General features: G+C 37.5%; 1 protein-coding gene across 2 annotated transcripts in view; it reads right to left on the bottom strand.

The window, feature by feature from the left end:
* Window positions 1-15,937, bottom strand: part of Slk (STE20-like kinase) — a 47,486-nt gene that overhangs the window by 15,362 nt on the left and 16,187 nt on the right. For both annotated transcript variants that reach the window (XM_013017790.1, XM_013017791.1), the window contains exons 5-12: window positions 13,293-13,365; window positions 12,934-13,128; window positions 12,332-12,413; window positions 10,305-10,433; window positions 8,621-9,991; window positions 4,782-4,912; window positions 4,457-4,580; window positions 2,289-2,468 (exon numbers count right to left, since the gene is read on the bottom strand). In XM_013017790.1, coding sequence (XP_012873244.1) covers window positions 2,289-2,468; window positions 4,457-4,580; window positions 4,782-4,912; window positions 8,621-9,991; window positions 10,305-10,433; window positions 12,332-12,413; window positions 12,934-13,128; window positions 13,293-13,365 — 2,285 coding nt within the window. The remainder of the gene's footprint in view (window positions 1-2,288; window positions 2,469-4,456; window positions 4,581-4,781; window positions 4,913-8,620; window positions 9,992-10,304; window positions 10,434-12,331; window positions 12,414-12,933; window positions 13,129-13,292; window positions 13,366-15,937) is intronic.

Genomic DNA, 15,937 nt, shown 5'->3' with positions numbered 1-15,937 from the left:
AATTATTTAAAATATGCATATCATAATCTCAAACATGTTCACTAGTTAAAACTTTCCTACGTCTAACTACAGACTTACTTGTTTAGTACTAATTCATATACTTACCTGTAACATTCTTTTAATTTAATCTAATACAAAAAATAGTACAAATTACTCACAGTTATAAGAAAATTAACAAATAGACTTCTTTCAATCCTAACAGAGTTGATTATAATTATTTTCTCTGGGGTCTTTTATATCATGAAAAGATAAACCTTCTTCCCATACTGAAGATACAGGGAGAAAAAAAAAACTTATCTCTGAAAATTGGTAAAGTGCTCATAGTTTAATTTGGGGACAAATGATGCAATAAAATATGAAAATCTTCCTTACGAATCAACAACAATCTTTTACAGTAAATAATAGTAAAAATAAATTCTGTAACAATATGGAACCATTTCCCAAAAGATGAAAAAATTCAATCCAATCAATTAACTTTACAGATATTTTTCACTTCTGATTTTTCAATGTACCTTACAATTTGATGAGCTTATAGTTATTAGTTTGTATTTCAAGTTCTTCAGTTTTTTGTCACAATGTCTAAGAAATCAACAGAGCTAACTTTAAAAATTTGGGAAAAGTATGAATTAAGAATAATAAGGCTGTAACTCTCTGTATAGTATCTTTACAATAAAAAATTTAAAAAAAAAGAATAATAAGGCTGGGCACTGATGGCTCACGCCTATAATCCTAGCTACTCAGGAGGCTGAGATCTGAGGACCCCAGTTCAAAGGCAGCTCAGGCAGGAAAGGCCATGAGACTCTTATCTCTAATTAACCTCCAGAAAACCAGAAGTGGCACTGTGGCTCAAAGTGGTAGAATGTTAGCCTTGAGCAAAAAGAGCCAGTACCAAGGCCCTGAGTTCAAGCCCCACAATGAAGGAAGGAAGAAAGAGAGGGAGGGAGGGAAAGAAAGAAAGAGAAAGAGAGAAAGAGAGAGAAAGAAAGAGAGAAAGAATAGCAATAAAGTGAATTATTTATTGCTGTCACTATTAAACACCAATGAAGTAAGTTTTCTTTAAAAAAAAAAAAAGAGCCAGGAGCTGGTAGCTCACGCCTGTAATCCTAGCTACTCAGGAGGCTGAGATCTGAGGATCACAGTTCAAAGCCACCCCAGGCAGAAAAGTCCATGAAACTCTTTTTTTTTTTTTGATCCGGTCGTGGGGCCTGAACTCAGGGCCTGGGTGCTGTCCCTCAGCTCTTCAGCTCAAGGTTAGCATTCTACCACTTGAGCCACAGCGCCACTTCCGGCTTTTTTCTTTTTGCTTATGTGGTACTGAGGAATCGAACCCAGGGGCTCATGCATGCAAGGCAAGCACTCTACCACTGAGCTACCTTCCCAGCCCCTCCATGAAACACTCATCTCCAATAAACCACCAGAAAACCAAAGTAGTGCTGTAGCTCAAGTGGTAGAGTGCTCGCCTTGAGCTGAAGAGCTGAGGGACAGCGCTCAAGCCCAGAGTTCAAGCCCCACGACCGACAAAAAAAGGGAGGGGAGCTAAGAATGTGGCTTAGAGGTAGAATACCTGCCTAGTATGCATGAAGCCCTGGGTTCAATTCCTCAGTACCACATAAACAGAAAAAGCTGGAAATGGTGCTGTGACTCAAGGGGTAGAGTGCTAGCCTTGAGCACAGAGAAACTGAGGGGCAGTGCCCAGGCCCCGCATTCAAGCCCCAAGACTGGCAAAAAAAAAAAAAAATTCCTACATAAAGACTTAAATTTTGCATTAAGAAAAGAAGAATGGTAGTTTAGAACATAGGTAAGACTTAAAGACTTGGTTCAAGGTTTAGCTAGCCATGTAGTGTAGTTTATAAACTTGATCTGACCGCTAAACTTTTTATGCAGTTTTCTTGGCAGTAAAATAGGGATAATACTTGTTCTTACTAGGGCCAGCCCATCAGTTGGGAAGACGGAACTAAAGAATGAATGAGTGCTATTCAACTGTCAGATATGATTCCTAATTTCTTAGCAAGCCTTAACTTTACATTTAAAAAAAAAAAAAACCTTTACAACAAAATTAAATAAATATAAATAAATATAAATTTAAAAATACTCATAGGAGAGGGATGATATTGTCCACAAAGAAACATACTCTTTACCTGACTCACGTAACTGTAACCCCTGTGTACATCACCTTTACATACGTAACAATAAAAACGTAACTATATAATTTTTGTATATATATAATGTAACAATTTAAAACAACTTTAAAAAATTCCATAGTAGCTAAAAGCTGTCATCACACTCACCTCCTTCTTTCGATTCTTTAGCATATTTTGAAATTTGGACAGCTCTTTCTCTTGTTCTCCTTTAATGCGTTTGGCCTCGTCTCGCAAGCGATTTGTATGTTCTTGTTCCAGTCGTTCAATAGTTTGTTTCTGCTGCTTTTCTAGATTCTCAATTTCCTGGTCATATTGTCGTTTTTTACTCTGTAAAACAATGTGGCTTGTCACTCATACTAATTCATTATAGTGGAAAGGTTTAGTAAGACCCTATCACTAGCATTTAAATTTAAAGGTGAAATACAACCTTTGCAATACTAAACAAATTAAATACACTAAAATGAAAGATACTTCAAAAAGAATAGCATTTATTTTCTAGCATGGAAAATACTTTACTATAGGAGCAATAGAATGCTCAAAATTTTTAGACACACCCAATGAATACCTAGTTTCTATGAATTATTAAAATGAATTAGAGGGGGTGGGAAGTGGGCTCAGTGATAGAGTGCTTGTCTTGCATGCACTTGCATGCCTTGCATAAGGCCCTGGGTTCGATTCCTCAGCACTACATATGCAGAAAAAGCTGGAAGTGGCAATGTGGCTCAAGTGGTAGAGTGCTAGCTTTGAGCTGAAGAGCTGAGGGACAGCGCCCAGGCCCAGAGTTCAGGCCCACAACCAACATACATACATACATACATAAAATGAATTAGAAATTCTCAGTATTCATCACAGAAAATTTTTGATAAATCAAGGGCTCATCTGAAGTCATTTAATTACTTGTCATTCTCAGATTTACCTTACTCACTGAGATCTTAAACCAAATCAAAAAGCAAAACATTTCAGAAAAAAAATTGGTTAGAAGAGTATTCTCATAAGGTTCTGGAAAACAGAATGTGAATAATATTAATGAAAACAGTTTTCATTATTTTCTTAGCAATAGAACCTAAGTCATATAAATCAACTAGTGCTACACTTAATACAAAACAATACTCACAACTTAAAATTTACAGACAGCAGAAGGATTGTACTTAAAACCTGAAATACTAATTTAAATTATCTTTTTCAACATAAGTTATTAATTTTTATGTCACATTACCAAGTCCCTTTCCAACTCTGGACACAAGTAAAAACTGAAAGATGTCCAACAATTATCCTCACTAGTTAGCATTGTATTCTAGAGTAACAATGAAAAGAGACATGTAGGCTTAACTACTAGGAACAAGAGAAGGTAGATTATAGAAAAAAGAAGAAGATAGGATAAAAAGAAAGGAGGAGGAGGAAGAAGAAGACAACTGCTAGCTTTAAATTTTTAATGATTCTAAATTCAAAAGATTAAACTAGAACATTGTAAAGTTATCCAGCTTAGGTACATTTAAGAACTTTGAAAAGCCTCTACTGGGTTTATGATTCCAAGTTTTCAGGTCAGGTTGCACTTGAGAAAATACAAAGGCCCTGTCAAACTTTAAATAAATAATTTAAAAAAAAATTTTTTTTTCCTGGTCAGTCGTGGGGCCTGAACTCTGGGCCTGGGCGCTGTCCCTCAGTTCTTCAGCTCAAGGCTAGCGCTCTACCACTTGAGTCACAGTGCCACTTCCGGTTTTTTCTACATAGGTGGTGCTGAGGAATCGAACCCAGGTCCTCATGCATGCAAGGCAAGCCACCTTCCCAGGCCCTAAATAAGTAATATTAGACTTGGAAGATCGCTGGGTACCAGAGGCTTGGGAGGCCAAGATCTGAGGATCATATTTTCAAGCTAGCCTGGGCAAGAAAGTCTCTGAGACGCTTAATTCCAATAAACTATTCAGAAAAAGCCAGAAGTAGCACTATGGCTCAAGTGGTAGAGTACTAGTCTTGAACACAAAGAGCCTTAAGCCCCAGGTCTGGCAAAAAAAAAAAAAAAAAATTGGAAGATCATTTCAAGACAAAGGGATTTTTTTTCTTTTTACTTTTTTGGTATTACTGAGACTTGAACTGAGGGCCTTGTACTTGCTAGGCAGGGACTCTACCACTTAAGCCACTTCACCACCCTAAGAAAAAGAAATTTAAAAAAGAAGAAAGTATCTATGTCAAAGAAATAAAAGCTAGAAATATATCATAAAATCAGGAGAATCTGATTATCAAATATTAAATTCTAAAGCCACTACTTTTTTTTCAGCACTATCAGTTAGCGAAACAGTACAAAGATCTAAGAATACCATCATTTCTTGCTCAAAGCGTCGGAAAATTTGTTCTCGTTGTTGCTGTAGTTTACTATTGAGTTGTTGTTGGGCCCTTTGCTCTTCTTTCTGAAGAAATCTTAATTCTCGAAGTTCCTGACGTCTGACAAAACGTAACAGTAAAGACAGAAAAAATTACACCTCTGAAGTAAATAATCCAAATAACCTAAATTTAAATAATCTAAATCATCTAAATCTAAGTAATCCAAAATTTACCAGGACTTTACTTTTGATTATTCCTCAAAACTTTGAAGAAACAGAAAACAAAGCACAAATCCCTTTTAATTATGTTGCCTCTACTCACCTGAGAAACCTCAACTCCTCAGTCTTGGAGTCACTGTCTGTAACTATTTTTGACGTTGTTACACTCACTTCCACACCATCAACAATAAATTTGCGTGTTTTCTTCAATGTTTTCTTTTGTCTTCTTGTTTCCTAAGTAAAATATCATTTTAGTTAGGTTTTGTGTAAGGAATACTAGCATTAGAAACAATTTTCTTTTTTAAAAAATAAAAATAATTGAACAGCCATAAAGACTACAACTCTGTGGAACAGGTTAGATCACAGTATGCCTATCTGACTTACACTTTACAGATGAAACCAAATTCTTTAAAGTGAAACTTAGATGTGCAAACCTAAGTTGTATGGCATGACATAATTAGACAAGGATTATAAGCATTTCACTAAATGGCTAATTCATGGAACTTTTAGAGGTAAACAACTTTATCTTGGTCTTTTGTTATTTTTGTTAGTTCTCAAGATTCCTCTGCTTTCTCACTGACAAAACACTTTAAAATGAATTCCTAGTATTTATCTTTTATAAGTGAAGGCAGTGGGAAATCTGTTTGCTGAAAAGTTTTTTGGGGGGCCCCAAGACCAACACTCAGTAACTGATACTTCAGCTCACTGGCTAGCACTCTACCAACTGAGCTATGCCTCCAACCCCTCAGGTAAGTTTTGAACATTGCCAAGACAGGGATTCAAAATCTATTTATTCAGTAGAAATATTATTAATAACATTCTTCTATCTAGGGCCAGAGCCTAATATGTGATATCTGAGTTATTAGAAAAGCAGCACTTCTATTGTACCCCAAAGTACTAGCTATAATCTAAAGCTTCCTACCAAGATCAACATATTCCTCAATAGGAGCCCAAAGGCTTTTAAATGTTAGTAGAGGGGCTGGGAAGGTGTCTCGGTGATAGAGCGCTTGCCTTGCATGCATGAGGTCCTGGGTTCGATTCCTCAGCACCACATAAGCAAAAAGAAAAAAAAAAGCCGGGAGTGGAGCTGTGGCTCAAGTGGTAGAGCGCTGGCCTTGAGCTGAAGAGCTGAGGGACAGCGCCCAGGCCCAGAGTTCAGGCCCCACAACCGGACCCAAAAAAATAAAATTAAATAAATAAATGTTAGTAGAAATAACAGAAATAAAATACTCCTAAACCTACATTTTGGTAAGCAGATTAAGTGTATAGAACAGATGATTGCTTGGTTTCAATATGGGGAAAGAAATTTAGAAAGTACAGAAAGCCCAGCACTAAGGTGCAAATGAAAGAGGATCTCAAGTTTGAGGCCAAGCTGGATTACATAGTTAGATCCTGTCAAAGGAAGGAGAAGGGAGGGGAGGGGAGTAAATGTAGATGAAAACAGTAAGCTCACAATGCTCTGGAATTTTTAAGTTGGCCTCTGACACCTTCTAGTCACCGTACCACAAGCCTCTTTCTGTTTCATCCTCAGGTCCCAAGATCTTCACGATCCTCATCCTAAGCCCTGAAGGCTCTTGACTCCCTCCACACTGGCATGCTATAAAAGGTAGGCCAAAACCGGGCACCAATGGCTCATGCCTGTAATTCTACTACTCAGTAGGCTAAGATCTGAGGATCATGGTTCGAAGCCAACATAAGCAGGAAAGTCCACAAGATTCTTATCTCCAATAAACTACTCAGAAAAAGCTGGAAGTGGCACTGTGGCTCAAGTGATAAAGCACTGGTCTTCAGCACAAAGAGGCATACAGACAGCACACAGGCCAAGTTCAAGCTCCTGGACAAGAAAAAAAAAAAAAAGATAGACCTAAATGTTCCTAAACCTCCAAATTTCACATCTTCAGTTCTTACTAGGTATCCCAATTAGTAACCCTTAATACTCACAGAAATATTTGTGTCTATAAAAGAAGCTATTAGATCAGTGAGTTCATTCTGGATTAGTGGAATTTCTACCAGGAAAACTAAACAAAAGAAGAGAGAAAGAGAGAGGAGGAGGAGGAAGAGAAGGAGGAAGAAAAAGAGGAGGAGGAGAAGGAGGAGGCGGAGGAGGCGGCAGCAATGGAAGCAACAGCATGATCCAGGTAATACATGAAATACTTTAGATATAGGCAGGCTGACTAGTCAGGTCCTGGAGTTCTGTCCCTAAGGTTATTTCTGCTTTTCAACCTTCTATTATCAACCGAAAGTCTCTCAAGAAGTAACTTCTAAAGGGTAGTCCATGGCTCACCTATATAGGAGTTCCAAAGGATCTTTTATTACAAATACCACTTCTCAAGTTCTCCCCCTGGTAATACTTTTTTTTCTTTTTCTTGCCACTACTGATATTTGAATTCAGTGCCTTCTGCTCTCACTCAGCCTTTGGCTCTTCAGTGACACTTTACCATTTGGGCCACAACTCCAGTCCAACATTTTGTTGGTTAATTGAAAATGGAATGTCAAAGATTTTTCTGTCTGAGCTGACTTCAAAACCTCCAGGTCTCAGTCTCCTGAGAAGCCAGGATTACAGGTATGAGCCACTAGTTCCCAGTTTAGTCTCTGGTAATGCTTAAGCACACTGAGATTTGAGAGTTATGATCCAATAGCTCCAACTATGATGGTTTGAGTGTTTTGGTTCTGTATTCCCATGAATTTCAAGGTAGTAGCAAAGGTTTAAATAACTAAGAAAGCAAGGTTGGTCATCTAGGAGCCAGTGATATGTCACAGAGTGTTAATGCTCTAAGCATTCTTAAAAAGAGATCATTCTCTCAATTTCTCAGTTTTTTCATATATTACTGATCCTGATCAAAAACTGAATCTAGATGTGTATAATTTTTTTAAAAAAAAGCTAAATCAAACAAAGCAACTATATTGTACTATTTATACCAGATTTGCAAAAGCAAGTAAGGTTTTTTTTTTGCTGGTCCTGGGGCTTGAACTCTGGGCTCTGTCCCTGATCCTCTTTGTACTCAAGACTAGCGCTCTACCACCTGAGCCATATTGCCACTTCAGGCATTTTTTTTTTTTGAGTAGTTTATTAGAGGTAAGAGTCTCATGGACTTTCCTGCCCAGGCTGGTTTTCTACCATGATCCTCTGATCTCAGCTTCCTAAGTAGCTAAGATTACAGGTATGAGCCACCAGTGTCCAGCTTACCAAAAAATTTAAAGAATCTCTCCTTGGTTTTTGTTTTTAACTATTTTAATAGCTCAAAAGAATTAATAGGGTTAATACTTCATTGATTTAATACTCTTATTTTCCAGATATCAATAAATATTGAATTGCCAAAGTGAAGTAAGCCAGGCCCAAAGAAACATAGGTCCCATGGTTTCCCTTATTTGCAATATCTAGTATATGTATGAGTCAAGCGGAAAAGGTCAGATAATGCGATGTCAGGAAAATGAACCCTTAGATATATGTATTTTAATGTTTTTTTCTTTCATGCATGTGTTTCTAACGCATTTATAAGATTATCTCTTTGTTGCTTTGTATGTCCCTCCCCCACAGTATAACCCCTGCTTTCACTATATTTGATGTCAGTATAACTTGTGGAGGAGATGGGGAAAAACCAGTTGTTTAAGGATACAGGTGGATCTGATGCAACAATGAGAAGTACAAGTTGTCATGTCCAAAATGAGCTTTACAACGTCGGTGCGGGGGGGGGGGGGGGGGGGGAGGAGAAGGATTGGGATGGGGGGAGGGGGGAGGCTGGGAAGGGATGGGAAGGGTAAACAAAGAAGGAAGCTACAATGCTTGGTAAGAAATGTACGCATTATCCTGCCCATGCAATTGTAACCCCTCTGTACAGTATGTTCACAAATAAAATAAAATAAAATTTAAAAATAAATAAATAAATATTGAATTGCCAAAATGACAAAGAAACACACAAACAGGAATCCAAATACACTTACTTGCAAAGATATTGAGCCACTGTCTTTAGTTTTACTTAGGAAGCTAGAGATGGATAAATTCAAGTCAATGCTGCTATTATCAGCGGTAGAACCAGTGCCTGAATCAGCATCATTTTCTTTTTGATTCTCAGATTCTGGTAGTGGTATGGTTTCAGTTTTTGCTAAAGCACTTATTTCTCCTTTATTTTCTGTATTTTCAGAGTTAATATTAATACTGGGTATTGGAACAGGCTGAGATTCAACAGGCTGTAAAACTGCAGGATCTTCATGTTCTGTTTTACTTGGCACTTCATGCGGAATTTCTTTTTTCTCTGTATCTATTTGAGTAGTGGCTTCATGAGCATCCACAGTTTCACTTCTTAGAGCCTTTTTGTCATTATCAATCACTACACTTCTGACTTCTGTTTCTTCAGTGCTACCTGATTCTGTAACTACTTCAACTTCATTTGTTCTTTGTTCCTCATTGGTCTCCAGTATGTTCTCTGAACTGTTGATTAATTGTTCCTCACATCTCCCTTCTACAGATTTTTTATCTAACTCTTTAGGCTCTGTAACAGGAAGAACATCCTCAGTACCACCAGCCTCAAAACTCTCCATGGGCTTACCTACTAATTTCTGGCCTATTTCAACCACTTCTTTCCCATCGTTACTCTGAGCATCCTCAGTAACTTTTTCAACTGCCTTATGTGCAACACCTATTGCCTCATTTGTTTCTACCACATTGTTGGCATTGCTGATCATATCTTTGTGGGTTTTATCATCACTTCCCAATTTCTCTTCGGAATCTTCTTTTGTAAGCTCAACTTTACTGACAATTGCCTGAGTATCTGCCTCTGTTTCTCCAGTCTCCTGAGAAACTAAATCCACTGTTTGAATAGTAGTATTTTTAATTTCTTCAGTTTTTGTAAGTTTATTTTCAAGTATTTGTTCCTTCTCTTGATCTCTTCTTTCCTCAGGTTTCAGATTATGTTTATTATTTGTTTCTACTGCTATTGTTACATTAGTTTCCCTTCCTTCATTGGCTAAATTAACATCTAAAGCTGCTTGATCTTCTGTGTCAGGCAGATTTTCAAGCTTGAGTCTCTTCTTCTCTCTCCCATTCTCCTGGATTCCTGTTGGTCTATCATGGAGTTCAGCCATAACTTCTAAATTAGCATTATTTACATATTCATTAATACCCTCCACAGACTTTTCATGCTCATCAGTGGTGGATTTTTCGTTAAGAACTTTACTGCTAAACTTATCTACAGAAGTAGTGCCTTCGGTTTTTTCTGAGACAGATTCCAAAATACAAGTATTTTGTGAAAGTTTATCTTCTTCAGAGCTGGCAATACTGAGGTCAGAGGAGGCACGCTTACTTGCAGGTATTGGCTAAAAAAGATTGTATACATTTTTGTGTTAAAACATGAACTCAAATCAATGGTCAAAACAGTATGTGTATAAGTATATATACATACACAAACATATATATATACATATACACACATATTTTTAAAAACAATTTAATGCCTATATTCACTAAAACTAGTAATTCTTCAATAATACAAGTGATGAAAATGGGTAATAAGTGGCATCTGTGCTATTAACTTCACCTATATATCAGCCCTTGGATATACTTGTAACCATACCTAGAAACTCAACTGTCAGTATTCACTAAAATAAAAATTTTTTTCTAGATACTAACCAGAGAATTTTCTGTTTCATCATCATCATCATCCTCTTTGCCATCTTCAACTTCTTCTGTTACTTCAGCCTTTGCTTCTGCAATCAGCTCTCTAATGGGTTTGTTAGAATCAACAGTAACAAAGGGATGCTACAGATCATAAAAAAAAAGAGTATACCTCAATAAAAAGGCCAACACCTGCATATAAAGTTAGATTCAAAAACAGAACATGTATCCTGATTTGAAAAAATATATATGAACTACAGGTAAGAAAAAACACAATTTCATGGAATAAAGCATCTAAAAAAGAGAAGAGCCTGTAACTAAGTCTGAAGGTTTTTTGTTATTTTTGTTCCTTGAGAACTTAAGGAGCATTTGTCAAAAATGCTAGACTTTTATATTAGAGTTATAACTATAGGTAGTTTTCTATACATCAGAAAATCAATCATCAATTTTTTATTTTTTGGTCTGACGTGGGGCTTGAACTCTGCACCTGGGCTCTGTCCCTCAGTTCTTTAGCTCAAGGCTAGTCCTCTACCCCTTGAGCCAGAGCACCACTTCCGGTTTTCTGGTGGTTTATTGGAGATTAAGAGTCTGGCTTTGAGCCGCGTTCCTCAGATCTCGGCCTCCTGAGTAGTGAGGATAACAGATGTGAGTCACCAGCAATTGGTGATAATCAATTTTTTTAATTAAAACATAAAGCAAGTTTCAAGTAAGTATATTATTAGCTCTCGAAAGGTGATGACTATATAAATTCTACCAAAAACGCAATAAAACTACAAAGTTTGACATTTCTATTAAAATTACTAAAAATGTTTGTTTTTAAGATAGTTTTAATATTCTTGAAGTAATAAGACATTTTATTCACCTCTGTATTCCTAACATTGAATAGTGTCTGTCATACATTAAGGCCTTCAGATTCCAGAGCATTAAAACATTAACTCTTATCCAGGCACCAGTGGTTCTAGGATTACACCGGTAATCCTAGCTACTCAGGAGGCTGAGATCAGATGATCACACATCTGGGTAGGAAAGTCTGTAAAACTCTTAATTACAGAAATGGAGCTGGGGTTCAAGAGACAGAGCCACTAGCCTTAAGCAAAAAAGTTGAGGAACTAATAAGCCCAGGCACAGAATTTAGGATTCCAATAGCAGAAAAAAGTTAAAGAAAGAAACAGTGCTCTAGGGACATCTTGTTGCATAAAGCAACAAAATCTGCTTATAAATAAAGAAGCCAGCCTAAAAACACTACAACAAAGCAGTTACATACCTCATTCATAATTGCCCCAGGGTTTCTTATTCTCTATGTCTACCTGAAATATATTACCTTTTTCTTTTTTTTTGTCAGTCCTGGGGCCTGAACTCTGAGCCTGGGCGCTGACCCTCAGCTCTTCAGATTAAAGCTAGCACTCTACCACTTGAGCCACAGCACCACTTCCAGCTTTTTCTGCTTATGTGGTGCTGAGGAATTGAACCCAGGGCCTCATGCATGCAAGGCAAGCACTCCCACTGAGCCACCTTCCCAGTCCCTAATTTTTTATTTAAATATGACAAACAATCTTTTAAAAATATTTAAACTTATCCAAGTACTTTAACACTCCTTTGTGTATATGTGCACTGGTAATGGGTCTAAGCTTTTTTGCTCATGGCTGCAGTTCCACCACTTGCACTACAGCTCCACTTCCAACTTTTTGGTGGTTTTACTGGGAGACAATCTCACAGACTTTTCTACCCAGGCTGGCTTCGTTTAAAGATATGTCAAGCCGGGCGCTGGTGGCTCACGCCTGTAATCCTAGCTACTCAGGAGGCTGAGATCTGAGGATCGCGGTTCAAAGCCAGCCCAGGCAGGAGAGACCGTGAGACTCCCATCTCCAATAAACCACCAGAAAACCAGAAGTGTCGCTGTAGCTCAAGTGGTAGAGCGCTCGCCTAGAGCTGAAGAGCTGAGGGACAGCGCCAGGCCCAGAGTTCAAGCCCCACAGCCAACCAAAAAAAAAAAGATATGTCAAAAACATATGACTTTCTGGTATTGTTAGCCTTATTTTTACCTGCAGTAGTTGAGATGTGGTCCACCTAGCATCCACATTCTTTTCTAAGCATTTCTTTAGAAAGTCCTTAAAATTTGATGACCTGCAAAATAAAATTTTAACAATGACAGATTAACTTTACTTTCTTGTCATTAAAGCCAAATAAAATTCCTTGCTACATTATGCTTGTTTCATTATGTCTATAATAAGATACAGTATTTATTCTATATAAGAAATAAAATTTTATAAAATATATTCTCCTGTAAATACGTTAGATGTATATGCAAGTATCTAAATGACCACTGGCATATTGTCATATAGTCATAAATACATTAAAAATTATAAAAATCCTATTATACTAATTTTACAAATACACATCTACCACACATATGTCTGTCTCATAAGTATAGAAAATACTGTTTTCATGCAGAACTCAACTTACTCATATTTTCAAATACATGGGGAAAATTAGGTATAATTGTTTGCACAGTCACTACATCTTGAAAATATACCCCAAATTAGTTTTCTTTTACTACATATCCAAACTTAAATACCCTTGGAAAATTAGAAAAAATGAAACACCAAGATTTACTTCTTACAAAGCATTGTTTAGAATAGTTTACCATCTTGATGGCTGGGCTAATGTTGGGGGCTCAGATTTTGCTATTTTTAACAGGACTCTCATTGGATTTAACTCATGATGAGGTGGCTCTATCTCTGCCATTTCTATTAAAGTGATGCCCAGGGACCAAACATCAGCTTTGTAGTCATAGGGTCTGTCCTTTGATGTCTCACACATGACTACTTCAGGAGCCATCCTATAAGACATAAAATTCAAAGTTAAGATGATTAACTAAGAACAATTACTATAAATCACAGTCACTATAATACATTTATGTGAACAATTTAGTAATAATAACTCCTGACATGACTAATACTCTAAATTCTCACACACACACACACACACACACAAAATACCTACCAATACGGTGTGCCAATAAAGGAATCCCTTCTTTGAATTGTCCTGGTGTTTTTAGCTGATACTCCAAAATCCGCTTGAAACAAATAATTATACAACAGCATTAATGGAGCTTAAGCACAGATTATATTTAGCGGGGTAAGGAGTCTTTCATCAAGACTGCCTTTATTAAAGAGTAAGCAAAACAAACATAATTTCTCTATAATTCCAATCTTAACCATCCTCTTTCTACCAGAAAACTGCCAAAACTACCATAATTAATACATTTAATACCACCATCTTTATTTATCTTTAAATGATAAATTCTCCAGAACTGAACCAAAAATAGTAACTTGAAAACAGAGCAATTATTCAATGCAAAACAAAACACCCACTAATGCTACATGTTACAATTAAATCAGTATTTTACCTATTTGAAAAATATTAATTATACCAAAGCAGCATTTCTAACAGCATTAGGTATTGCCAACTATCTCATAAAGTTACATTACAACAAGGACAAGAGTGGTGGCATACATCTGTAATCCCAGCACTTAGGAGGTAAGACAGCAGGATCTGGAGTTCAAAACCAGCTTGTGCTATACAGCAAGACCCTGTCTCAAAAAGCCAACATCCAGGTTCCAGTGGCTCAGGCCTGTAATCTCAGCTACTCAGGAGTCTGAGATCTAAAGATTATGGTTCGAAGCCAGCCCAGGAAAGTCTGTAAGCCTCTATCTCCAATTAACCACCAAAAAGTCAGAACTGAGTTGTGACTCAAGTAATAGAGTACCAGTCTTGAGCAAAAAAGCTAAAGGACAGTGCCCAGGCTTTGAATTCAAGCCCCAGGACTGGGACACACACAAAAAAAATTACTTCCCATTTAAATGTCAAGAAAAAAATAAAGCAAAATGGCTGTCACTTGGCATCAACATAGCTTTTAAACATATTCTAAATACCCTCTAATATTCTTCTAAAAGTATACAAATTTAGATTTTTATCACTAGATTTTTTTGGGGTGTGTATGCTCTGGTCCTGGGGCTTGAACGCAGGGCCTGGATGCTGTCCCTGAGCTTCTTTTGCTTAAGGCTAGCACTCTACAATTCAAGCCACAGCCCTACTTACATCTTTTTGGTAGTTTATTAGAAATAAGAATCACATGAGCTGGGTGCCAATGGCTCACAACTGTAATCCTAACTACTCAGGAGCCTGAGATCTGAGGATGGAAGTTCAAAGCCAGCCCAGGAAGGAATGTCCAGGAGACTATCTCCAATAAGCCACCAAAAACCCTAAGTGTTGCTATGGTTCAAGTGATAGAGCTCTAGTCTTAAGCTGAAGAGCTAAGGAACAGAGCCCAGGCTCAGAGTTCAAGCCCACAACAGTCAAAAAAAAAAAAAAAAAGTAAAGAAAGCACATGACTTTCCTGCCTGGCTGGCTTTAGGATTGCAATCATCAGATCTCAGCCTCCTGAATAGCTAGGATAACAGTCATAAGCCAGCAGCACCCAACCTAGATCTTTTCTTTTTTTGGCCAGTCCTGAGGCTTGAACTCAGGGCCTGAGCTCTGTCCCTGATCTTCTTTTGCTCAAGGCAAGCAATCTACCACCTGAGCCACAGTGCCACTTCTGACTTTTTGTTTATGTGGCAGTGAGGAACTGAACCCAGGGCTACATGCATGTTAGGCAGAACTCTACCACTAAGCCACATTCCCAGCCTTCCAGATTTTTAGTATTTTCTGGACATATTTAAAGAAGGATGTATATATAAAATTAATTAGTCCCAAACTGTAACTATGTATTTGATTCATCTTGTGAAGTTGATCATTTATTCTTTCAGTACACAAAGACAAAATTATAATGCTAGTCTTTATACTTTCTTTAGGTATGATTCTCAAATCTAAATTTTACTTTGTGGGTTTGACCAAAGTACCATAGTAGAAAACAAGAGTGTAAAACTAAACATGGAGGACTGGGAAGGTGTCTCAGTGGTAGAGCGCTTGCCTTGCATGCATGAGGCCCTGGGTTCGATTCCTCAGCACCACATAGGCAGAAAAAAAAAAAAAAAGCCGAAAGTGGTGCTGTGGCTCCAGTGGTAGAGTGCTAGCCTTGAGCTGAAGAGCTGAGGGACAGCGCGCAGGCCAAGAGTTCAGGCCCCACAACCGGACCCCCCCCCAAAAAAAAACTAAATGTGGAGAAATCTACTACACATAAATTGTACAAAAAAAATTAAACTGAGCTAATAGTACTATACTGTATTATACTCCAAATATAAAATATTTATAACACCTACACCAAAAAAGGGAGAAAATTTACCTAACCTCTAAGTATTTTTAATTAGGTATGCACACACAGGAATTCTGGTAATTCAGGTATTATTTACTCAAGAAAGCATTCAAAAAATTGCTAGGGAGGGCTGTGAAAGTGGCTCAGTGGTAAAGTGCTTGCCTTGCATGCATGAAGCTCTGGGTTCGATTCCTCAACACCACCACATAAGCAGAAAAAGTCAGAAGTGGTGCTATGGCTCAAGTGGTAGATCGGCTAGCCTTGAGCTAAAGTGCTGAGGGGCAGTGTCCAGGCCCAGAGTTCAGGCCCCGTGACTGACAAAAAAAAAAAAGAAAGAAAGAAAAGAAAAAAAATTGCTAGGGAGTAATTTGCATAGTAGCAAAACAATATC

The sequence above is a fragment of the Dipodomys ordii genome, unplaced genomic scaffold (genome assembly GCF_000151885.1).
Source record: "Dipodomys ordii isolate 6190 unplaced genomic scaffold, Dord_2.0 Scaffold36, whole genome shotgun sequence".
Taxonomy (NCBI): Eukaryota; Metazoa; Chordata; class Mammalia; order Rodentia; family Heteromyidae; genus Dipodomys; species Dipodomys ordii.
The sequence above is the reverse complement of the archived record's forward strand: the minus strand, read 5'-3'. Positions and strand labels throughout refer to the sequence as shown.